The sequence below is a fragment of the Aythya marila genome (assembly GCF_965140915.1).
Source record: "Aythya marila genome assembly, chromosome: 3".
Lineage (NCBI taxonomy): Eukaryota > Metazoa > Chordata > Aves > Anseriformes > Anatidae > Aythya > Aythya marila.
In genome coordinates, this window is record NC_139044.1 from 80,212,739 (window position 1) to 80,238,962 (window position 26,224).

At 42.2% G+C, this 26,224-nt stretch overlaps 1 protein-coding gene across 10 annotated transcripts in view; it reads left to right on the forward strand.

The window, feature by feature from the left end:
* The first annotated feature begins 22,480 nt into the window (after positions 1 to 22,480).
* LAMA2 (laminin subunit alpha 2) overlaps positions 22,481 to 26,224 on the forward strand; it is a 375,103-nt gene continuing 371,359 nt past the window's right edge. For all 10 annotated transcript variants that reach the window (XM_082757554.1, XM_082757553.1, XM_082757545.1 and 7 more), the window contains exon 1: positions 22,481 to 22,654. In XM_082757554.1, coding sequence (XP_082613680.1) covers positions 22,561 to 22,654 — 94 coding nt within the window. In that variant the 5' untranslated portion in view covers positions 22,481 to 22,560. The remainder of the gene's footprint in view (positions 22,655 to 26,224) is intronic.

The following is a 26,224-nucleotide window of genomic DNA, read 5'->3' on the forward strand; positions in this document are numbered from 1 at the left end:
GCTCTATTTATCTCTCAACAAGTCCTGTTCACCTATAATACTTATAATGAACAGACCTGTCTAAAGGCCTTCTTCCAAAGAGGGCTAGAGGTTAGAAATAAGATGTCTCCAGAGCTATTTCTAACTTTACACAAAATGATCCTCAGGTTCATTGTATCTTGACACAGAGGTAAAGTTCAGCTGCATGTTCCATTAGCACTAGTGATTCAGTCACAGCACTTAATCATATTCTAAACTCTATTATTGCCAGCAAAAGGTCTAGAAATCTATTTTCAGGAAGGCTGAATATTCCCTTTACAGTAGTGCTTCTAAAGCAATGCAGTGCTTAGTTCATTCAGTATATGGAAACAATATGGAAGTCAGTGACAAATTAATATTCTTATATATAAAACTGTTTTGTAATTGTTTATTATTGTCCTATTGATTTTTTTTATTTCACAAAATAAGATAATATTATTTTCTTTCCTTAAGGAATATGTATGAATTGCCTCTATGCAGGCTAACACAGGGGTTCTTGTCTGAGGGAAAATGCACCTCGGTGCGTATTATTGCTGAAAAAACAAGGCTACGAGCATGGTCCAAGCTTGTAGACACCTATTATTGTCCTGCATAGAGAGATGAAACACCTGTTTAGACACAGGTGGTTTTTCAGATGTTGTTTTACAGTCCTCAGTGGAGCTGTCTTCTGCTTTGGAAGCCTGTATTTCTTCAACTCTCCCCTTTCTCTGTTAAGCAGTTGAGAAGATCATCTTTCCACTCATCACGTTTATCTCTTGGCACACTGCGTAAGAAACTGTCAGGTCATCCCAGAAAGTACCCAAAAGAAAATGTAGATGGGCAAGAAACTGAGTTCCTCATGTCAATCTGTGCCTTCAGTCACCAGAGGTAGTTCAGTACTAAAGCCAGGCTGTCATTTGACAGATGGAAATCTTTACAGCATTGTTGTTTTGCCGGTACTTGTTCAAGGACAAATGAAACTGGGATTTCAAACAGGCATCAGTGGGCCTCTAAAACAGACAGTGAGGTGTTACTACTGCATCTTGTGTTGCTGTTTCTTCTTCCTAATTACATGATTAGACTGATATGGAAAAGAACTGGTTCCCAGGAGACAAGTTTTAGTAGATGAAGGGAGTCTAACACCAGCAACTGAAGTTCTATAAAATGAAACATATTACTTGGAGAAAGAAAAAGGACATAAGCCTGTTCTTCAGGCACAGTTGTCTCAGAACCCACCTCTATGTCCCCTCTTGTAAACCCCAAAACATGAAGCAAGTCTTCTATGGATTTCTGCTGAGTGATGGAAACCTCTTCATGTTGTAGCAGTTTGTTAGACTGGAATTAGAGATATCAGAGAATAAGATTAAAAAATAAAAGGTGGTATAGTATGTCCTGAATCTAGGTTTCAGGTTCAGGGAAGGCAGGGAGAGAGGGGAAAAATGGAAATGTGGGGGAAATATCCCACAGACATATTTTTGGACTTGCTGAATGCATGGGCAGCCACCCACTATGCCTTATGTTAGGCACTGAAAAGAATGACATTCTTTCTTCAACAGGACCTGGGCTTCTCTGAGCATGCACAACAGCAGGATGCTATATATGAATGTGATGAGGACTTGGAAGTGGTCCTGCTTTGCCCAAAATCATCCTCAAGTGCAGGAAATCCGACCAGAGCATGGCTAAGTGATGTGTATGTTCCATTGTGCTGGGAAACTTACTTTACAAGTAAGAGAAAAGCAGAGTTCACATAGGGTAGAACAAGTTTTCTTTCCTTAATCTAGCCAGCTGAGTTAACCTGCTGCCTGTTATAAGGAGAATGAAAGAAATCTAGTGGCTTCAGGAAGAGGGGTAAATGATGGCAGGAAAGATGGAAAAGATGGAAAAAAAGGAAAATAGTTGGACTTATATAGAGTCAGTTAGGGAAAGTGGAGTGATGATGTTACAGATAAATTTTACTCATGGAACCAGATCCACAAGTATCACATGAGCAAAAGTCTTAGAAATGCTTATTCTTACTGGAACTATGTGAGTGAGAAAGATTCATTTACCTTCCATACATTGAATATCAGTACAGTAGGCTGAGAAATATGTTTGCTTGGCATTCCAAAAATCCTGGGCATCATAAACATGTCTGACGTGTCTAGTGCTGGTGTGGTGTGACTGTGAGAGCACAAAGTATACTGAACAGCCATCTCTTCTTTCAGTTAGTTATGCTAGATTCTTTTCCATGGATATTGGAAGGAATATATATCTGCTTAAAGCCTGGAACAGCTGGGCATGTTTCCCCATTAAACATGATCATGTTGTCTTAGGTTTCATTTTAGGGACCAGAAATAACCAGACCTAGTGTTAATTCCTGAAAGATGGAGTAGGGCATATTGAAATTTGTAACTTACTGTTGATCAGCTGAGAATCTGGAAGATGAAATGGTGCTATCAGTAAACAGTAGTGTTGGAGTTCCTTTCAGCCAGGGCTGTGAAGTCACAGCAGGTTATGATATTCAGAGATGCCCCAGAAATTTAAAGTATGAATGTGAATGAAGTTGTGAGTCCCCCAGATATTCTTCTCAGGACAGTCATTGGAATAGATCTAGAAAACATTGTAAATGTAGGTATGGATCCTTCTGTTGCAGATGTTTAAGTAAAACTCCCTAATTATAAAATAAAACAGCCTTCTGATGAAAATTATCAGGGAGTAGCTACAATAGGACGCACCACAAGTTAATGTGAGTTAGTGGCTCACCATTACAGAAACTGAGTTGAAATGCATACAAAACATGAGGGAACACATAGTCCTTGAAAACACGCTTGAAGTTAAAAGAAGTCTAGTACCTGGTAGAAGAGGAGATGGAGCAGTTTTTGCTTAGACCAGAACTGCAACACATTTCCAAAGTAAAGCACTATTGCTCAAGTGATATATAGAAAATGATATAATTCCATGCTTAATAGGCTAACTAGAAGCAAAAAAATAACACCTGAATGTTTTGAACTACTAGGCTGGAACAGAAATGATCACTTGTTAAGCATATTAATTTTTCTTCATGTGCAATGAATCTTGAAAACTACAGCAGTTTGTCAAAATAATTAAATTCCATTTGCTTTTCAGATATAAATGCCTACACATCCTGCCAAAGTAATCATTGCTTGCTACTCAGATGCTTAAACTTTCATATGTGTATTTTCTAAACCACAATTTTTCTTTTTCTTTTATGAGGTAAGGAAAAAAAGAAAAAACACATTGATTTATTCATACAGATTATAACTTTCAGTGTTGCTCACGCTGATCCTACTAAGAGAATTATGTTCTCAGAATCAAGTTCACATGTATTACAGTGATAAAACAAAGCTGAATTTTCTGTATTTTTTGACAATGCTAATTTCTCTTTGATTTGTTTCATCTGTGTTATCAACCATTCAGGCTACTGCATTATAAAATGAAGAAGGCCTGGTGATTTCAGGTACCATACCATTATCTTATTTTGTAAGTCCATTATATCTGCGAGTAGACATCCACATGCATTTTTTCATAGATTTCTTACTTCTTTCATTGATAGCAACAGAGTCAGTTAATCAAAAAAAGTTTTTTTGGTATCCTTTGCAAATCCTCTATGGTTACTGCTGTGATGCTTCTGTACAGATCAAGCACCTTTGTTCAGTACAGTAACAGCCCGGCACACAAAGCCGACCAAAAACCCCAATGTCAAACCACACTAAAGAAAACTATGAAACTAGTTAATTGTACTGACGCACAGTTAGTCTATACCTAGGTCATAGGGAAAGGAAGGCTTTTCTCAGTTCTTGTCAAGGTTCTGAATGCAGTCTGCCACACACTCCAAGACAGCAGGCTGCCTGCACTCCACAGGAGCTCTGACATGCCATGGCCATATAGCCTTGGGTCAGAGTGTAGTGATGGTGCTGTGTGAGCTGGGAGGGGCTATCATGGTTACTGGTTACAAGGTTACATGGTTACATGGTTACAAGGGAGAAAGAAGCTAGGCTGAATGTCTTCTAAGCAAATCTCTGAACCTGCTCAATTTTTGTGCATGTGTGGGGTGAAAAAAAAATCAATAGGACCATTTGTCTGCTTGAAGGGTGTTTTTTTTTCTTGCTCCCTCAAATCCAGTCCCAGTCCCCAAATTCTACCCCAAATACATTTTGATTGAAAAAAGGCTCAGCTTTGTATTGCCAATAATAAGCAGCCAGCATTCACAATCAAATTCAGAATTCATAAGAATAGAAAGATTTTTTAAGGTGAGTTATTTTATTCACTAGCTTTTTGATTCTTTTGGATGCACCTAGGTCAAATTTTCATGATTTCCTCTGCAATCTATATGACTATTAATAAATAAATAAATAAATAAATGTTTTAAAATGAAGCTGTTGTTTACAGGAAATCAGTTACCTCTAGGAAGTGGACTTTTAACGGAAAAATATTTTGAACCTTCTAATAAGCTGTTCAAAATTCACTTTGCCAAAGGTCAGGATTTTTTACCCTTTTCCCACCTCTTGGTTAGTTTATCCATCCTCATTGATAAGGCCTCCAAGCTAAAGATTGTCTCTCATTAAAGCTATACTCTGCTTTACTCTGAAGGCCTTTTCCGTGCTGGAAAACACTATGCCAAGTGATGTAAACGGATTGGTATCTACGTTGTTCATGATTCAAGTCTTTTGTGGCAGGGATTCACATCCATTCCAACAGGACATAACACCAGGAGAGCACTATGATTCAAGGACTGTTTCATCATCCCTTGCACCTCAACAATATGGTCCTTGTATCCATAGGAAAGGGTTGTGACCTACTCCTAATCCTTAACAAGGGGACACAAAGCTTCCACTGATGTTACCATTCCTTGGAGAACAGTAATGGGCTGAGCTAATTCAGGTCACTTTCCTACAGTATGCAGACTTCGAATCCTTATGAACACTATCTTATCGGTGTCAGGGAGCAGCATGAGGCAAGATGCCCCACAAAGCAAGCTTAACGCTGAGGACAACACCAAGGCAGAGAGGGCAGTGGCATCTCTGAAAAGAGCACCTGAATGAGGAGAGCAGAACAGGTCTGGGGACAGTAGTCACACAGTCTAGTGATTGCCAAACAAGTCTGTAGTTCCAAGACAGGTCTGAGACCAGGCCAGAAAATCAGGCTTGCAGGTCAGTGTCAGGGAGGTATGCATGCACAAGCATACCTGCATCGTGGCTCAGGAACAGAAGCAGGTGAGAGAGAGCCTGAGCTTACATCCTGCTCCCAAGAGAAGTGGGGAAAGGCTCCCAAAGAGGATTCTCATAGCTCTCCTCAAGGCCTTCACCGTATCAGAGCTGGTCCTGCATCCAGGCAGCCAAATTCTCAGCATGGGGGAGGATGCATGCAGTTCTTGCAGTTCCCAGCTGACAAGGTAATTAAATGATTTCATCCATTTTGGAGTGTGAACCCATTTCGTGTTAACCATGAAATTAGAAAGCTGAACTGACTGGAGAGTGTTGGTGCATTCTGTGTATATGTATACTTTGCAAAACAAGTCACACTAAGTATTATTTCAATACTCTATCATAACATTAATGAATCATTAATCTTCTTTTGTAGATTTGATATAGAATTTAGTATCTTTTCTAGTGTATTTTTTTATTATTTATATTTAATCATCTGAACCAGGAGACTGTAAGTGATTTCATAAACAACAAATTAATCTTTATAATCATCCCTACAGAACAGAAGGTGTGGGTTTTGGCTGACAGCAAGTTGAACACGAGGCAGCAGTGTGCCCTGGCAGGCAGGAGGGCCAACTGTACCCTGGGGTGTATCAGGCACAGCGCTGATAGCTGGTGGAGGGAAGGGATTGTCCTGCTCTGCTCCGCACTGGTGTGTACTTTGAGTACTGTGTGCAGTTTTGGATGCCACAATATAAGAAGGAAATAAAGCTATTACAGAGTGTCCAAAGGAGTGCTATGAAGATGGTGAAGGGTCTGGAGTGCAAGATGTATGAGGAGCAGCTGAGGTCACTTGTTTTGTTGAGCCCAGAGCAGAGCAGGCTGAGGGGAAGCCTCATGGCAGCCTGCAGCTCCCTCATGAGTGGAACAGAGGGGCAGGCGCTGAGCTCTGCTCTCTGGGGACAGCGACAGGACCTGAGGGAACGTCATGGAGCTGGGACAAGGGAGGGTCAGGCTGGATGTTGGCCCAGCCTGAGCTGGTGTCAGGCCACCAGAGGGTGGTCAGGCACTGGGACAGGTTCCCCAGGGCAGTGGTCATGGCACCAAGCCTGTCAAAGTTCAAAGAATCATTTGGAAAATGCTTTCAGACTCTTTTCAGTTGTGCCCAGTGAGAAGATCACAGAATCACAGAATTGTCTAGGTTGGAAGAGATCTCCAAGATCACCTAGTCCAACCTCTGACCTAACACTAACCAGTCCTTCACTAAACCATATCACTAAGCTCTACATCTAAACGTCTTTTAAAGACCTCCCCATCGGAATGGAGCAGCGCATTCCAATGCCTAGCAATCCTATCAGTAAAGAAGTTCTTCCTAATATCCAACCTAAACCTCCTCTGGTGCAACTTTAGCCTGATCCCCCTCATCCTGTTACCAGGCACGTGGGAGAATAGACCAATTCCCACCCTGCTACAGCCTCCTTTAATGTACCTACAGAGAGCAATAAGGTCACCCCTGAGCCTCCTTTTCTGGGCATAAACTAAAGCACAGGAGGTTCCAGCTGAATATGAGGAGGCACTTATTTACTGTAAGGGTGACAGAGTACTGTCACATGTTGCCCAGAGAGGTTGTGGAGTCTCCCTCTCTGGAGATATTCAAGACCCACCTGGATGCCATCCTACGCAATGTGCTCTAGGTGATCCTATTCAGCAGGAGATTTGGACTAGATGATCTTTCAGAGGTCCCTTCCAACCTCAGTCATTCTGAGATTCTGAATACTACTTTCAATAAAAGTAGCATCTAACATACAGCAAGTGTTTGTGTATATATAGCATCAGAAAATTAAAGCCATATATAGCAACTGTTAGAAATATATTTATATGTACACATTTAATACTGTTCTTTTATTGTTATATGTATTTTTAGTGTTATTAAAGCACAATGCATGGTTTTAATATTCGTTTGATATGTGTTTTAAGATTTTATTGTCTAATATTCCAAACACAGAAAACAGTTTATATCACATACCTCGTTATCCATTTGTAAAAACAAGTATTTTATAAAAGCAGTAACTGGATTAAAAGATGTAAAATACAAGTTTTAGAACTAGTTGTAATGTGAATGGTTTGTAATACATTAACTGGAATCTACCAAGGAAAAGTATTTTCTTCTACATTTCAATTTATATGAATATTACTATTTTCTTACAACATCATTCACAATTTATAAAGGAAAGAATCATCTTTTTCAACAACAACAAGCATGGAATCATAGAACAATTCAGGTTGAAACAGACCTCTAAGATCATCTAGTCCAACATTTAACCTACTGCTAAAGTCTACTACTAAACCACGCTACTAAGTTCTGAATCTACACATTTCTTGAAGGCCTCCAGGAATGGTAACTCAACCACATCCTTGGGCAGCCTATTACAATGCCACACAGCTTTTTCAGTAAAGAAATTTCTCCTAATATCCAACCTAAACTTCCCCAATGCAACTTGAGGCCCTTTCCCCTGGTCTTGTTTGGTGCTTGGGAGGAAAGCCCAACCCCCACCTAATATACTGAACTGGCATGCCATATAGATGTGATAGAAATCACAGACAGAAATGTTGGTTGGATGAGATGCTCAGAGGTCTATTAGTCCAAACTTCTACCAGATGCATTTCTTTTGCCAACACTAGATTCAGTCAGCCATGGCTTTGTTCAGCTTTTGTTAGTCCTTGAGTATCTCCAGGTCCCACTGAAGTGAAGCTCTACCAGCTGTTGTGCCAGACCCCTCACCTAGTTTAGTGTCATCTGCAAATCTGCTTTGATGAATGAATTAAACATTATGAGGCCCAGTCCAAACCTCTTTGTTATTTTGCTACCAGACACTGTTTGTATTGATTATGGCCACTTGTATTGATTAAGGTCATTGATTATGGCCTTTTGAGTCTGCAGTAAATTCTCAGCCTATCTAATGGTCCATTCATCTAGTTCATATGTCTTCAGGTATGCAGTGAGAAACTGTGAAAAGTTCTAATAAAGTGAAATATATCCCAAATGTAAACAAATGCAAGAAAAGAGAAGTCAACATTACCTGCATTTGTCTAGTGCATATAGTTGCATATGTTGCAGAATTTTATTTTGTTGCTCTGATGTGCGAAGCCATTCCTCAGTATTTATAAACAACAACCAAAAAAAAAGTGCCAAAAATTGAAACAAATGCATGAGCAAACGAGCTGTCCATAAATTAATTGTCCATAGCAAAGAAATCAAATAATGCTACCTCAACATCTTTGGGACAAAAACTTGAAAAGAGAATAAACAAAAATTAAAAAAAAAAAAAAAAAAAGAAAAAGAAAAAACAAAGCCTGATATGAAATATACAGAGCTCTGTTTTCTAGAGTAAGCTCAAAACAAATTTCTTCTCTCTCTCTTTTTTTTTTTTTTTTTTTTTTTTTTTTTTTTTTCCCACAGTTCTTTCATGAAGAAATAGATTTTGTAGTATGTTCTGGAAGTTTACAACCTTCGACTGATTAGAAGAAACAGAATGAAGAGCCTTCTGTTCTTCTGAACATCCAGTCACCAGCCTCATATAAAACAAACCTAGGAATGTATCTTGTTTATCTTAGCCAAGCTATCAAGCTAAAGCTTGACAAGAGATGATGTGCAAGACATTCAGTTTCTTGCTGGTAAAGATAGAACAAGATCAACTGTTTCACTGGCAGAATTATTTTCCATATGCTTGTTTCATCATATGTTTTATTGGTTCTGTGCAGAACTGGTATTATCTTGGATATCTAGAACAAGCAGTGTATGCTTCTGTACTGTGTGTAGTTCTGCAGAAAAACAGATGGGTGTGTATACCAATAATGAACGTATTTAGAGATCATGTCACAGACTAGTTTTATTTGACTAAAATCACTTTCCAGCCAATAGTGATAGAGTGTACCTATTAATAAAGATTGGGTAATCAAATACTTATTTAAACTAAAGTTGCTCATTTAACCTCCCCATTTAAAATCTTATTTTAATCACATGACAATCTTCAAAAATAAATAATTTATGGATGGTCACAACTTTTCGTTGAGGATCTGCATATACATTAGAGAAACATCCCTTAATTTTGCATTTTAAGATCGCTAAAATGAAAACTATATGCTATTAGTATAGAAATTGACCCTTTGACAGACATCATTGTAGACATACACAAAAGCATTTGCTCTTCCATGGAAGAGAAAATTCTATGCTATTCTCTGGAAGAGAGCATTGCATTCAGAATTCTTCCATTTATATATGTCTGGTGATAACCAAGTTGAATGATGCAGTTGGTACAATAGAAGGAAGGAATGCCATCCAAAGGGACCTGAATAAGCTTGAGAACTGGGCCCACGTGAACCTAATAAGGTCTGACAAGCCAAATTGCAAGGTGCTGCACCTGGATCTGGGCAATCCTGGACATGACTACAGACTGGCAGAAGAACTCGTTAGAGCAGCTCTGCAGAGAAGGACTTGGGGATTCTGGTGGAAAATCACAGAATCACAGAATTATAGGGGTTAGAAGAGACCTCAAGAGATCATCGGGTTCAACCTCCCTGCCAAAGCAGGTTCCCTAGAGCAGGTTGCCCAGGTAGGCATCCAGACAGGCCTTGAATATCTCCAGAGGAGACTTCACAACCTCCCTGGGCAGCCTGTTCCAGTGCTCCGTCATCCTCACCATGAAGAAGTTCTTTCACGTATCAGTGCGGAACTTTCTGTGCTCCATTTTTTGACCATTGCCCCTTGTCCTGTCCCCACAAACCACTGAAAAGAGGTTGGCCAAATCCCTCTGTCTCCCACACTTAAGATATTTATGAACATTAATAAGATCCCCTCTCAGTCTTCTTTTCTCAAGGCTGATCAGACCGAGGTCTCTCAGCCTTTCCTCACAGAGGCGATGCTCCAGGCCTTGTATCATCTTTATGGCCCTCTGCTGGACTCTTTCCAGGAAATCCCTGTCTTTTTTGTACAGAATTGGACACAGTACTCCAGGAGAGGTCTGACCAGGGCAGAGTAGAAGGGGAGGATCACCTCCCTTGACCTGCTGACCATACTTCTTTTAATGCATGCCAGGATCCCATTGGCCTTCTTGGCCACCACAGCACATTGCTGGCTCATGGCCAACCTGTCATCCACCAGGACTCCCAGGTCCGCAGAGCTCCTCTCCAGCAGGTTGTCTCCCAGTCTGTACTGATACATGTGGTTGTTCCTTCCCAGGTGCAGGACTCTACACTTGCTCTTGTTAAACCTCATTTGGTTTCTTCCTGCCCATCTTTCCAGCCAGTCCAGGTCTCGCTGAACGGCAGCTGTCGTGGTTTAACCCGGCTGGCAGCTAAACACCACGCAGCCGTTCGCTCACCCTCCCCCCTCCCTCTCTGGGACGGGGGAGAGAAATGGAAAGTGAAGCCCGTGAGTTGAGATAAAGACAGTTTAATAAGACAGGACAGGAAAATAATAATAACAAAATAATAATAACAATAATAACAATAATGTTACAATGGTGATAATAGGAAAGTAATAATAATATGTACAAACAAGTGATGCACAATGCAATTGCTCACCACCCGCTGACCGATGCCCAGCTTAACCCCGAGCAGTCCGGCCCCCTCCCCCCGGCTAGCCACCCCTATATATTGTTTAGCATGACGTCAGATGGTATGGAATACCCCTTTGGCTAGTTTGGGTCACCTGTCCTGGGTCTGTCCCCTCCCAGCTCTTACTGCACCCCCAGCCTGCCTGTTGGCAGGACAGAGCAAAAGGCTGAGATGTCCTTGGCTTGGTATGCAACAATTGGTATGGCACTGCTCTGCAACAATTAAAACATCGGGGTGTTATCAGCACTCTTCTCATCCTAAGCCAAAACACAGCATTCCACCAGCTACTAGGAAGAAAATTAATTCTGTTCTAACTGAAACCAGGACATCAGCACAGCCTTATGGCGTGTCAGCCACTCCTCCCAGCTTTGTAATATCAGCGTACTTGCTGAGGGTGGACACTATTCCCTCATCAAGGTTGTCAACTAAGATGTTGAACAAGACTGGACCCAGCACCGATCCCTGAGGAACATCACTAGTCACAGGTCTCCAGCTGGACTCTGTGCCGCCGATCACCACCTTCTGAGCTCGGCAAGTCATCCAGTTCTTAACCCACCTTACTGTTCACTCATATATACCACATTTTCTCAGCTTTGCTAGCAGGATGTCATGGTAGACAGTACTGAAAGCCTTGCTAAAGTCAAGGTAGATGGCATCCACTGCTCTTCCCACATCTACCAAGCTGGTGATGCCATCATAGAAGGCAATGAAGTTGGTCAAGCACAATTTCACCTTGGTGAATCCATGCTGACTACTCCTTATAACGTTCTTCTCTTCCCATTGCTTGGAGATGGCATGCAGAACAAGCTGTTCCAACACCTTTTCAGGGACAGAGGTGAGACTGACTGGCCTGTAGTTTCCCGGATCCTCCTTCTTGCCTTCCTGAAGGGAAGTCTTCTTGGAGTCCGTCAGCAGCCCACAACAGCCCACAGCAGCACACAGCAGCTTCTCAAAGGCCTGCCCAAGATCAAAATACCCAAACTCCTGGTCTAGATACTACCCCTTCAGCCAGTCATTTAGTCCTGTTCTCCTTCATTCTGGGCCCCAGTCACCCATCGGGAGGACAGAGAACACTACCTGCACCCTCAATCCCTTCAACATTCTTCTTAGGGATGCAAAGTCCTTTGTTATATTACTCATTTTTGTTGTTTCAGATTCTGAATGTTGATAAGAGAATAATAGTCCTCTGGTTTCATGAGCTGTGGCAGAGCCTTCCTAACGTCTCTGACACACGCTCCAGGAAGACAACACACCTCTCTGGAAAGGTTATCGGGGCAGAAAACAGGAGCCTTGCTGCCCCCCAGCATGGAGTCCCCGATCATTAAGACTCTCTGCCCTTTTTTTCGTGGCACTGGTTTGGATGCAGCACCCCATCTGGCCCCAGAATGGGGAGACTATGCTTGGTACTTCCCTTGACCTTGACATGCTTCTCAGGGCCTGGGTTCTAACTACTGATCAGACCCTCATCCTTTTCCTGCCCAAGAGCCTCAAATCCACTACCCAGGGACACCATGGGGGTTGGCGGTACCGTGGCTGTTGGGGGCAGACGCCTCCTTCTGCTTTGAAGAGACACGAGGGTCCAGCCCCTTTCCTCTCATGGGTGGTCAAGCCCTCTGTCCTGCAGGTGAGCAGCTGGATCAGCTACTACCCCTTGCAGGGAATTAGGAGGGGGCTGCCTGCTCTAACTGCCAAGTGTCCTATTTTGCCAAGTGTCTTATTGTGCGTCCTGTTCACGGCGCTCCCTGGGGACTGCCTTTATACCATCATGGTTTGGTTGGCTGCTGTCAGCCCTGGCTCCACCAGCACCACGTCAGTGCCCATGGTGGCACAAGTGCAGCTCCTGCCTGCTCAGGGGGTGGACTGGGGCTGCAGCTCTGACCAAACGGCTCTGCGCCGTGTTATTGGGATGCAGGCTTAGGGGTTGGCTCCGTCCACCTCCCTGCCAGGAGCCCTCGCTGCAGTCGATCCACGCGAGGTACTCTGTAAGATGGCTGACATGAATTGGCAGTGGACACTTGCAGCCCAGAAGGCCAACTGCATCCTGGGCTGCATCAAGAGGAGTGTCCAGGAGGTTGAGGGAGGGGATTGTCCCCCTCTACTATGCCCTTGTGAGGCCCCACTTGTAGTACCGCATCCAGGTGTGGAGCCCCCAACACAGGAAGGATGTGGACCTGTTAGAACGGTTCCAGAGAAGGGGCATGAAAATGATCATGGGCTGGAGCACCCCTCCTACAAAGAAAGGCTGAGAGAGCTGGGGCTGTTCAGCCTAAAGAGAAGACTCTAGAGTGACCTCATTGCAACCTTTCAGTACTTGAAGGGGTCTTATAAAAGAAGATGGAGAGTGACTCTTTGTTCAGTCAGATAATGACAGGACAAGGGGGAATGATTTTAAACTAAAAGAAGTGAGAGTTTGATTAGAGGTTAGGAGGAAATTGTTTACTTAGATGGTGGTGAGGCACTGGAACAGGTTGCTAAGAGGGGTTGTGGATGCCCTATCTCTGAAGTTGTTCAAGACTGGGTTAGATGAGGCCCTGAGCAACTTGATCTAGTGGGTGGAGTCCCTGCTTATGGTTGGAACAAGATGGTCTTTAAGGTCCCTTTCAACCCAAGTCATTCTGTGATTCTATGATAAGTTTCTAGATTTCCATGGTTTTTACTCCAGTATGATAGAGTTCAAAAGTTTTGATCCAGACAAATGCTGAAGATTTTTCCTTACCATATCAAACTGCAATACCGCCTGCTCAGTAAGATATAATCATTTTGTAAGTTTAACAATGTAATTGTTCTCATTGATTTTACTACTTCATAATCATTTCAGTTGTCCACATGAATACTCAGGTGATGAAAGAAATTTGTCTAAATGCTTTGCTAGATTAGCACCTGCTCTGATTCCTTGAAGTCACTGGGAGGAGTGTGTTGCCTCTTGGATAGTCTGTATGGTTATCATTTCATGAACATAGGGCTTAGTTCATGAACTTTGTTTTGTAAAATGTAGCAATATTCATAACTGTGTTGGGTCTGTCTGGGATGGAGTCACCTCCTTCCAAGCCCCCAAAAGCCAGCAGGCTGGGGGTGGGCAAGTGATGGGGAGGGGACATCACCAGGGCAGCTGTCCTAAACCAATCAAAGGGATATTCCATAACACCTGATGTCACACTCAGCAATAAAAAGGGGGGCTCTTGTGGGGTAGGGGGCTGTTCCTCCTGAACAACCTCTACACATTTTGAGGCCCTACTTCCCAGGACGTGGCCAAACATCAATCGTTGATGGAAAGTAGAGACTAATTTATTTTTTTTCCTCTCTGTGCTTCCACATGGACTTATTGTTTCTTTTTCTCCCCATTCCCTTTCCCTTTAATTAAACCATTCTCATCTTAAACCTTGAGCCCTCTGTGCCGTATTTTCTCCCCCTTCCTCTTTGAAGAGAAGGTAAGTTGTGGTGGAGCTCGGCTGCCGACCCCAGTAAAACCACCACAATAACATATTTTTCTTTCATAAAGGAAGTCATTGAGATTCTGGGAGATGAAAATTAAGCTTTGTTTAGCAATGTATCAGGAAGTGAAGAACACACAAAACTTAAGCAGAGCAGCTGGAAATTCAGATTTTTGCAGCAAAAGAAACACAGCCTTCAAATCTACAAGAGATCATCAGGAACTCATCACATCTTACAACGATCTAATGCCACTGATGTACTTATAAATAAATCAGTTTTACTATCTATATGTCTGGTGTACATTTTATTTTTTTTTAATCTAATTGTACTAGTGTTGTTATTTCTGGAGAACTATTTCAAAAGCAAATCAAAGTGTTCATCAAACAAATTCCTGTAGATAAGATCTTTCAATTAAAAAAGAGAGAATTTTAATGCCTATATTTCTGAGGATATAAATTGCTAATAGTCTAATGAACCGATCCTTGCTCTTAGATTAGTGCATCAGCTTGCTTTTGCTGGTCTTTGAGTGTGATGTCACTGCGAAGTGGAATATCACCTAAGCAACCCTATAACGCTAAAAAGCTTATAGCTGAAATGTGTAGAAGGAAACAGATGGGGCACTATCTGGAAATTTTATTTGTCAGATATCATCCATCTGTTTCTCTCTCTGTCTACACGTTTTGTGGTAATTTTCATTTTTTTGGATGGCAAGTCAGTATAGTTCTACAGAATTGGTTTAATCTTCTGTTTTATTATTATTATTTGATTTTTATTTTTTTACAATTCATTAATGACTGGCAGGAAAATATAAAACCCACACTGATGATTCAGCCAAACAAACCTCATCTCTGTTTGATGAGAAGCAAAGTTATACTTCAGGGCAAAATTAGTAGATATTAACTCTTTATTAATCATTTCTAACAATTTTGGCAGTTTCTCACATGCAACAGACCTCCCAAATAAATGAATGATAGGGACTATTTTTAAATGCATTCCAAAACTGAGAAATTAGAGTAAGTTCTAGCATTTCTTTTCTTTTTGTAATGAGTAGCTATTAAAATCAGTCTTTTTTTTTTTTTTTTTTTTTTTTTGGTAGCTGTCTGATTTCCCGAGAATAGAGCTGCAAAATGTTTTGCAATAGGTATCTTATTTATGGAGAGTATATAAAGGCTTAGGCAATAAAAGTTAATTATGGGCTGAGCAACCCTATTTGCTTTCTGCTTCACATTTCTAGCTAAACATAAGCTAACGTAAGATCACTGCCATTGTTCTCCAAATTGCTTCTTTCTCATAGGACAAAAATTAAAACAAATGCTACTTAAAATAGTGGCAGAGGCAGAAATGGCAATGGCTTAAAAGGAAGTTATTAGAAATCAAGACAAGAAATGAGTGGCTCTTACAAATGGCACATAGAATCTAGTATCAGGCAAGACCATGACTCCTATCTGTTCCTCATGCCAATAACTACAAAGTGTTAGTAGATAAGCATTTAGCTTTGTAAAACTCATCAAAAATAATGGCAGTAGGTGGGTTAGGTACATTATATTCATAGTCTGAGTAATTACAGGGATGGTGAGCAAGGCAAAATAGAGGGTTTGAAATATGACAGAACTGAAATATAAATGAGCTCCATTCTGATGCCATTGGTAGATCATCAAACTTAACAACTCTACTGTTGTCTCTTGTGGATGTAGTCACTACAACTGTCATCCTTCTCTTCATATCCTTTCATGTCAAATTGCCATATTTACCCTCCCTTTAATACTTAGGTCTAGGTCTACCTTATTCTCTCCCTGTTCTTTCAATTATTTTTGCTTTCTCCCTTTTGATTTTACAGGATTACTTCCTGACCTGCAGCTATTTTGGACCTGTTAGCATATGTGGTGATTTTACCTTGCTGGGCAGCTGAACTCCACCACGACCACTTTGTCACTCCCTCTCCACAGAAGAAGTGGGGGGAAGAAAGTATGCTGGAAAGAATAAAAAAAAGGCTCAAGGATTGAGATAAGGGTAATTTAATTAAAGGGATAAGGAAGAAGGAAAGTAAACAAAGGCTGCACTGAAGCACGGAGAGAGAGGAAAAAATACTCTCTACTTCCCATCAATGAGCAATGTTTGGCCACATCCCAGGAAGTAGGGTCTCAATATGCATAGCTGTTGTTTGGGAGGACAGACATCTTCATAATGAGAGCCCTCCTCTCCTTCCCCTTTCCTCCGTTTTATTGCTGAGCCATTGCACATGGCACAGAATACCCCCTTGGTTGGTTTAGGCCAGCTGCCCTGGTGATGCCCACTCCCCAGCTCTTGTCCACCCCCAGCCTGCTGGCTCTTGGGGGGTTTGGAGGGAGTCCTGACACTGTGTCAGTATTGCTCAGCAGTACAAAACACTGGTGTGATACCAGTGCTATTCTAGCTACGAATGCAGAGAACAGCACTGTATGGGCTGCTGCAGAGAAAGGTGACTCTATCCCAGCCAGACCCAGTAGAGAATATTAGCCTGTAAACTGACAATACTCAATGACCCTAGCAACAAAGTCTCAGGAGAATGCTTTTCCATCAGTGTTGGATTCCTCCTTTTTCCTCCTTATGTCACCTTTGATCTTGAATATGATTCCCTATTTTGATCTTGATTCTTGGTCTCGTATCTCCTATATGCATGTATGTGAAGCATGGGCTGTACTGTGTGGAACTTCAAGTTGGCCATGGCAAAGTTGAGTGCCTCTGGGTAAGGATTAAGGGATGAACAAATAAAGGGGATGTCGTAGTGGGAGTCTATTACAGACCACCTGGCCAGGACAACAACGCCAATGAATTATTCTTTGCAGAGCTACGAGATGCCCCGAGATCAACTACCCTTGTCCTTATGGCAGATTTCAACTTGCCAGATGTCAACTGGGATCACCACACGGCTGACATGAGCAAGTCCAGGAGGTTCATAAAGCACCTATATTAGATGATAACTTCTTGGTGCAGGTGCTAAGGGAGCCAACTAGGAAAGGTGCACTCCTAGATCTGTTGCTGGAGAACAGAGAGGGTCTTGTGGGAGAAGGGGCAATTGGCAGCCGTCTTGGTCATAGTGACCATGAAGTGGTTGAGTTTAGAATTTATGGTGACAGAAGGAAAACTGCCACCAAAACTTCAGTGCTGGATATGGGGAAAGCAGACTTCAGGTTGCTCAGGGAACTAGTCAGCAAGGTCCCCTGGGAAATTGCTTTTTAAGGCATTGGCGTCCATCAGTGCTGGTCAGTCTTTAAGCACTGCCTCCTAAAAGCACAAGATCAAGCAATTCCAAAATATCAAAAGTCAGGCAGGTGGGGCAGAAGGCCGGTCTGGCTGACCAGGGATCTTCTACTGGAGTTTAGGTGAAACAAGAAAGAGTACAGCTGCTGGAAGGAGGGTCAGGCAATGAGGAAGGAATACAGGGATGCTGTTTGTGTTTGTAGGGCAAAAATTTGTGTGGCCAAAGCCCAATTAGAGTTGAAGCTGGCCATGTCTGTGGGAGACAATAAAAAAGTTTTTTTTTTTTAGTGCTGTATATGCTTCTTCTCTCTATCTTTACACTTCTTTTTCATATTCATTTGCTTTACCCTCTGATTACAGTCCTTTTAGGAATATAGGACAGGGTTGCACAAGTCATCAAATCCATTCATCTGTCTTTTGCGGGCAAGTTGGTCATGAAACTACTTTCATAAATCTGCAGAGCTCTACCTTCAAATCAATTAAATTTTCTCCTCTTGCTCTCCTGACAGAAGACGGTTTCCACATGTAATAATTAGAAACTATCTTAGAATCATAGAGTCATTAAGGTTGGAAAAGACCTCCAAGATCACCTGGTCCAACCATGACCCTACTAATGTCACCCACTAAACCTTGTCCCTAAGCACCACGCCCAACCTTTCCTTAAACACCCCCAGGGATGGTGACTCCATCATCTCCCTGACCAACCTGTGTCAATGCCTGACTACTCTTTCTGAGAAGAAATTTCTCCTAATTTCCAGCCTAAACCTCCCCTGGCACATCTTGAGGCCATTCCCTCTAGTCCAATCACTAGTTATCTGCAAGAAGAGGCTGACCCCCAGCTCCCTACCACTTTCTTTCAGGTAGTTGTAGCGAGCAATAAGGTCTCCCCTGTGCCTTCTCTTCTCCAGACTAAACAACCCCAGTTCCCTCAGCCGCTCCTCATAAGATTTCTGTTCCAGGCCCTTCATCAGCTTTGTAGCCCTTCTCTGGACATGCTCCAGGGCCTCAATATCCTTCATGTAGTGAGGGGCCCAAAACTGAACACAGTACTCAAGGTGCGGTCTCATTAGAGCAGAGTACATGGACATGATTAGCTCCCTGGTGATCTTCCAGTTTTCCAGCCTATACTCATCTATATCTCACTTACACCCATTTCCTTTTGTGACAATACCATCTATTAACATCCCTGATATACTTAAAACTGTCTCATGTCTTTCAGCCTTCATTTTATTAGGTTAAACAAATCAAGGCTTTCTAATATCTATATTTGAGTTAAGTTCTCCATTCCCCAGAGGCTTCTGCTCTGTTTAAGTCTGAATTCATTTTTCTTGAACATGGGTGATCATAATTCCCTATGATATCATAGGTGGGATGTAACAGTACAACAGTATTAATTTTCACATCTTCACTGGAAATATTTTATCTGATCCTAGGTCTTATGTACCCTAGGCACTAGCTGATTTCATAGCTCTATCTTTCTTGTCACTCAAAAATGCTTTGTAATGTTCACTCAGGAGTTTCACCTGGCTAGATTCTATATTGTTAATTCTCATAAGAAGTGGTTATTGTTAGTCTTTATGTGCATGACCCTGGATCTTGTATTATTTAGGATTGGTACCTTCTAATTTTCCGTTACTTCAGTAATCAAGAACAAAAATTGCATACATTTATGGTCATGCCCAATCTTAATCTATCAGCAAAACTCATTTAAAGAAAAACAAACAAACAAACAAACAAACAAAACCCACTCATTTTTGTGCAAAGATCACAAAGATACTAAGTGACATTTGTCCCCAGATAAACTGCTACCCGATTTGACTGACATCCTTCTTTCAGCCCAGCATTTCTCACTTCAACAAGTGCTAGAGCTGACAGCTTCATATTAGTCTCCATTTTGCCCAGCTTGTCATGGTGGTGGGCGTACCAGCAGGCCCTGCAGCCTCTTCTCCCTGCTTCTATGGGTTTGGCTGCCTGTGCTCAGAGTGCAGGCATGTGACCTTGTGTCCGGCCATAGGGACAGAGCTGTGTGAGGAAGAGCTGGGAGAAACCTTGCTGGTGCCTCCCTGCTTTGCATGGTTGCTGCATTTATACTCAGACCCTCGCCCCTGGTCTCTGCCTGCATTCTGCCTGCCTTGGCACCTCAGTGATCCAGACCCTGATTTGCAGAGCAGGCTTCCTGGCTTGACCTCAGATGTGTCTCCTCACTTTGAACCAGTCCAGAGATCTGGACTCTTGACTGATCCTAGTTATTGTCAGCAGACCTGCTCTGCTTTCATTCGCGTACTGTGGGACCAAGCCCCACTGAAGAGATCACTACCTTGCCTGCCTCAGTGTTGTCTTCACCTTCTTACTCATTTCAATTTTTGGAGCAGCCCCTTCTCACTGCTTCTTGACAGAGCTTGGCATTTCACAGTATGAAATTATTTCCTGTGGTTCAGATGTGAAAACTGTAGTTGATTTAATAAGCCAGGAGGTTATCCTGGCATATCTTGCCTCTCTGCGTCCCCAAACTATTAAAGTTTATGGCTCTGGTGTACAGTTACAGAGGTGTCAGTGCTGGCTCTGAGTGGTGATTAGGTACCAGGGTATGACAGCAGTACAGCTGTACTGGCAGTGGGTCCTTACAACGCCAACTCACATTAAAGACCACACAGGCTCAACAGTAGGAAAAGCCGATTTGAAGAAAAGGTCAGGTAAATAACATATGTTGGGTTTAATATTGGTGTAATATTGATATTTTGGGAAGTAGAGACCTCTACAACCAATCTGCTGTTGATCTTAATAGTTCATGAGTCATAGAGATATTTTGCAGAGACTTAAAAAGAGGAAAACATGCCAGGGCAGACACTGAAAAAGTGCTAGCTTTTGTTTTCAAGAGTAATAGCAACCTGAGAAGCTGCACTGACAACAATGAATTTGAGTCATCTCTGGATATGAATTAAAAGGGTGACAGGATCTGAGTGGCATTTGAACACATAGACAAAACTCTAACCCATTGCAACCCCTGTAAGTGATGAATCCATACCTGAGTCTACTACCTAAGATCTGAGGAGACCTTCACATAAAGCAGAAGACAATGTTGCTTTCAGGTCTCACTTGTGGTTTCTACAGTCTGCTTCTGGAGTGTTGTCTCAAACTCATCCCTTAGGTTTGCAGCCCTCAAAGCCATGGGAAGGATCTCTCCAGCTGGGGATTTTGCAACTCATGCTAATCTGGCTGGTACACAGCAGCTACCACCATGTTTGGCCTAGTACCCTCAGCAGTCTATGCAACCGATAAATGTGCTTCTAGAATCAAACTGGTGTAGACTTGGTCAAATCCTTAGCAATAAAACTGACACTGAATTCTCCAAGTTGCAGGCAAATAATTGGGGTGAAGTGGTTTTAATAAAGTAACTTATAGCTTATTCCTCTCACATATGTACATAATCCTTCATAGTCAAAGTATTTGCATGAAGAGAATTACAGAGGGAGAAGCAGCCAGAAATTAAGGACGGTTACTGATGGTGTGGAAACACTTGATGGACTGAACAGGCAGTGAAAAAGCTGTGGGTAGTGCCATAAACACCATCTCCCTTTCTGTCCCTCATGTCTCATTGTATACTTCTACAACAAAGCAAATAGTTTTTGAGATGAAAACCATCAAGATGAATCTTGAACTTGGGTTTCTCTGTAAGAAGTGCAGAAGGTACATAATCTCTTGGCAAGAAGAATGGAGCATTTTCCATTTGCTTCTGAGTGACAAATGGCTGAGCATATAAGAGCATTATTGTTGCTGCATTTTCTTGGGAGAGGAGGCACAGCAGCTTCTAGACTGCCGCGGAAGTGATGTGTGTCCTTTAACAACAGTACGGGCACCAGAACCCAGGCTATTTGGGGTGAAACCTCAAAAGTGAGCCGTTGCAGTGAAGAGAAAGAACAAGTCTACTCAGTGCATGATGACAGGGGAAGAAACAAACAGGCTGTGTTGCTGGATGCAACAGTCTATTGTACGCAAAATGCTGTGTTCCCTTGAATTTGGGTTTGGAGTAACAACAGAAATTCACCAACAGAAAAGGCTGTGGTTTGGGAGCTGAACTAGACAATATAACAAATTCAGAAGTCTTTTTCTGGACACCAGACATATCTATAAAGTCGCTTAATGCTGACTTCAGCAAGTAAAGATGTGTTTGTGTGCATACATACTGAAGTACTTATGTCGGGAAATACATACAATTGCAAAACACAAAGAACGTTCAGTTTGAAGTTCTGTGCTGGATGCTCTGTAAAGGCGCAGGGGTGACTGTGCCAGCCAGAATCAGCCTTCTGCAGTTCAGCCAAGTTCTGTTTTTCTACCAATCACCACTATTATGCACTTCTTCAGTCTGCTTATATGCAAGTTCCAAGTCTCGCCGTACACTTCCTTCAATTTTTCAGAATCCGTTTTATTTTTTATTTTTTTAAAGCAATTTTTCTATTCAGAAAATCACACAATAGATTTTAATCAGCATTTATTTTTTTATTTATTTAATTTAATCAACATTAATTTTTCCTTTACGCATTGCTACAGATTTTATTTTCTGTCACGCGTATAGCACTGACAATATTACTTCAAGACACGACTGCCACAGTACTTCAAGACACAGCTGTGGAAATGTATTTGGGCTGAGTTGCAGTTCTAGTTTTCCAATTAAAAATAAATAAATAAATTATTTTCACCGTACAGGCATTTTCCTGCCTTTTAGATAACTTGCCAAACGCTCAGTTTTCCAGACAGTGAACTGGGGACACCGTTCCCAGACGGGACCGACGAGCGCCGTTTCCGGCCCGCTCGGGGCCGTGACAGGAGGGTGGGTGCCGGGGCTGCGGGCGGCACCGGCAGCGGCCGTTAACGGCGGTTTAACGGCGGTTTAACGGCGGTTTAACGGCTCCGCGCGCGCTCAGCGCCTCAGCGCCCCCCGAGGGAGCGGGCAGGGGGCCGCCGCGGAGCGGCGGGGCGGAGAGCGGCGGGGCGGGGTGGGGGGAGCAGGGGAGTGTCCTGCTGCCGTCCCGGGGCAGCGGGGGGCTCCTTGCCTCTGCCGGGCGGCGGCGGCTCACTCGGCTCGCTGTCCCGCGGCGGGACGAGGCGGCAGCAGCTGGGCTGCCCGGGAGCGATGGCACGGCAAAGTTTGCTGCTGCTGCTGCTGCTGCTCCTCGCTGCGCTCGGCAGCCGAGGCCAGCAGCCGTCGCCGCCGCCGCCGCCAAGAGGTACAGGGGAGCGGGGAGTGAGGCGAGAGAGAGCGGGAGCCCCGGCCGCGGGTCGTGAGGCGGGCGCGGCGTGTGGCGAGCAGCCCCCAGCCCGCAGCGCTGCTGAGGCGCGGGGCCCGAGGGCTGCTGGTGGCGGGGCGAAGGGGGCAGCCACCACACGGCCGCGGCGGGGCAGCAGGTGCCTGAGGGGCGCCGAGCAGCCTTGGGCGCCCGCGGAGCGCTGTTCGGCACGGCGGTGCCACCCTGTGCTCAGCCCTCCCCGCCCTGTGCCCGCCTCGGGGAAGGTGCTGAGTGAAACGCCTGCGGGCTGCTCGGGCTGCCTTTAGGTCCGGCGGCGGCTTGGTGCGCTCACAGAGCGTGTCAAAAGGTGTTAAAAGCTAACCACGAGTGGAGGAGTGGAGGGGGAGCTGGGGCCGTTGTATCCTGCCTTAGCAGTCAGCCTCTTACACGTACAAACATCGCCCGTTGCATAGTGGTTAGGTGTGTTGACGACAAGTTCTCTCTTTTTTTTTTTTTTTCTTTTTTTTTCTTTTTGTGCGTGCTTGCTTTTTTAGTTATTAGTCTGTGAATGATCAAAAAAGGTGTAGAGGTACGGGAGAAGTGAATATTGTCTAATTTACCAGTTCTCATAGGAAACGCATAAAACGCTCTTCAGCTCGCAGTATCCCTTCTACTGCCTGCGTTTGATGTCCTTTACATTTTTAGCCCTGCTAAATAGAATTCAGTAAGGAGATACCATGGGTGTGTTAAAATAAAACTGATTGAGGTCACTGGAATAGCGGCTACTTTCTAGTTGCCCTTGATGCCTTGCTGTAAGTTGAACGCATAGGATTACGAATTTTTAGTCAGTGTAAGGTTTACTCTACTTTAAAGATATGATACAGTGTCATTTAAGGGGGAAGAAAAAAAGTGTCTCAAGCTGCTGACTTCTTAATACTAATTTTACTTCATGAGGATAAATGACGTTTAATCAAGTATCTCTGTAGATGCTAAAGTAACCCAGGGATAAAATTCCTCACAGATTCACGCTGTGGTTGGTTGGATGATGAATTATTGGCAAACACTGAAGACTGAAATTTTAAAAGTAAAGCATTTAAGATATAGTAACTCATGCGTTTTTCATATATATATATATATATATATATATTTTTTTTTCCTTCTTGCTAATTCATTTTTTTTCAGTCAGAAAAATACTGATTTGGCATTTCTTTTAATATTCTCTCTCTCTCTCTCTTTCTCTCTCTCACACACACACTTTTGGAGAAAATGCTTTGCTAATGCAACTCTTTTTGTTTGTTGGTTGGTTGGTTTTGTTTTTGTTGTTTTAAACCCTGCAGTGAAGGGATATGATCGTTATTTTCCTTTTAAGTGAGAAGTGGGTGTCTTGGGCTTTCATCTGCTGCACCACTGGTGTTATGAGTTCTGGTAATCCAGTAAGGAACTCTGGGACTTTTATTGCACTGTTATGGGATGATGATGGGACTTTTTAAACCTCACAGTTGAATTCAAATGCTGGCCTTTCAATTTTTTAAAACATTTACTGTCTTGTAAATTTCTTTCTAAGATCTGTTAGAGCTGCTAGGAGGTGCTAGCACTATGTAGATATCACTGCCTCGCCCAGACAAAGACATACTGCACTCCTTTGTAATGCAGAAAGTTCAAAAAATGTGTCTTCACTGAGTCCTGGGGGAGATGTAACATGTACAAGAGTGTTACAAGACACTTGGTTTATACCTTTAGGCTTACAGCTTTTGTTTTTTTCCAGTTTATAGTTATTTGGTAATATCTGTAACACTGGATGGTGTTACTCTACAATTATTAGCACCAGTCAGATGTCTGTGGAGAAAATTATGTAACAGAGCTGCAATGCTTTGAAAAACAGTGTTTGAGACATCACAATGAATTCCCATGTTGTTTTTAAGAACAGAACAAGAACATTTTGCACCTCAAACATGAGAACAATCTGTAATCCTTTTTTTTTTTTTTTTTTAAGAAAAAAAAAAAAAAAAAAAAGTTGGTAGGAGATTTATTGTGGCCAGAAACCTGGAATTCATTTCAAGGGTTTTTTTTCTTTTTTTTTTTTTTTTTTTTTTTTGTTTCAGCTACAGATGTTAGTCGTTCTTCTTCTGTATGAACACTAAGTAGTCGTGTAGAATTTCTCATAAAATGGCAGTATCAGAACCAGGAGGGCATGTGCATTCCATCACAGTGTTTCTTAAAGGTATGCGTAACTTAGAGTTACGACAAACTTATTGAAGCACTATATAATGTACCTTTTAAAACTTAAACCCTGGTTCATCCTCTTTCCAATGGAATGTGAGAGAAGCAAAATAGTAATAGTTTAAAAAGGAGTACCAAATCTGCGTTGGATCTTGAAGAATCCTCCTAAAGAGCTATCATGGGAGAGAACTGAAACTATGTATCTGTGAAAGGTGAAACTGGTAGGGACAGGGCTAAATAACCCATACACTGCAGGGTAACTTGATCTATGGTCTCAGCTGCTGAGAGCAATGGAGATAGCATGTGAAGTGCAGGTGTTCCTTCACGTCTCAAAAATCTGAATGTAAGATGTGAAATTTCTCCCTTGAAAGGGAAACAAGGGGTGAACGTCAACATTATATTAGCAGAATATCACTGGTGCCAAGCAATGAATCGTGGCTGATTGGTCAGCATTTTTAAGTCTGCTTGTAGGGGTAGATTTTATGAATGAGTTTTCAGGGTGTAGATCAAAATAGCAATATAGTACATTATATGTATATGCTACTAAATATTTTTCATGTAAACTTTTGGTGATCTGGAAATTAGATTTTATTTATTTATTTATTTAATGCGTGTATACCAGACAGGTCTTGGTTGGTTCTAGAAACTCCACTAGGAGTACTGACTGCCACCTTGTCAATAAGAATTAACTGGCCCCAAATCTTGGTGCACTGCTGCCCTAAAAATATGTTGTGATTATTTGTAAATTTTTACTTTGAAATTGTTTTCCATACTGTTTCCTTCCAATTTAATAACCAGTTGAGAAAGTGAAAGCAGAATATATTAGTATGGGGTTTAGGTTTAGAGTGTGAGAAAGGAAAATGCAGTAATAAAAATTCCAACTAAGGTATTGGGAACAGGTAGAATCGTCCATTCTGACTAGAAACATAAATTTGTGTGTGTGTATTTTGTTAACATGCTTTAATCTGAAATAATTTCAGCCAAACTGGCAGAGGTAGGTCTTCTACAAGAATCTGTGAATTTCTCCAGGCAACAAACAAAACCATAAGATGCACTTTATGTTAGAAATCCTTATTATTCATTTTTCGTCTTACAACTTTTTTTTTGCAGGCTTCTTTCTTATTAGGCTTGAAGTACTAGGGTCAGAATGGTGGTTATTTAACCTGTTCCAAAAATCCCCTTTAAAATAATACAGCGAACAATCATTTTTAATTAATTCAGGCTGGAGGAAGAAATCCACCCACACATAATTCTTAGCCAGCTACTTGGAGTGACAGTTTTTTGAGATTATTGTATTTTGGAGTAAGAGGCAGCAATGAAATCCCTGGTGTAGGGACTTTTTTTGTCTTT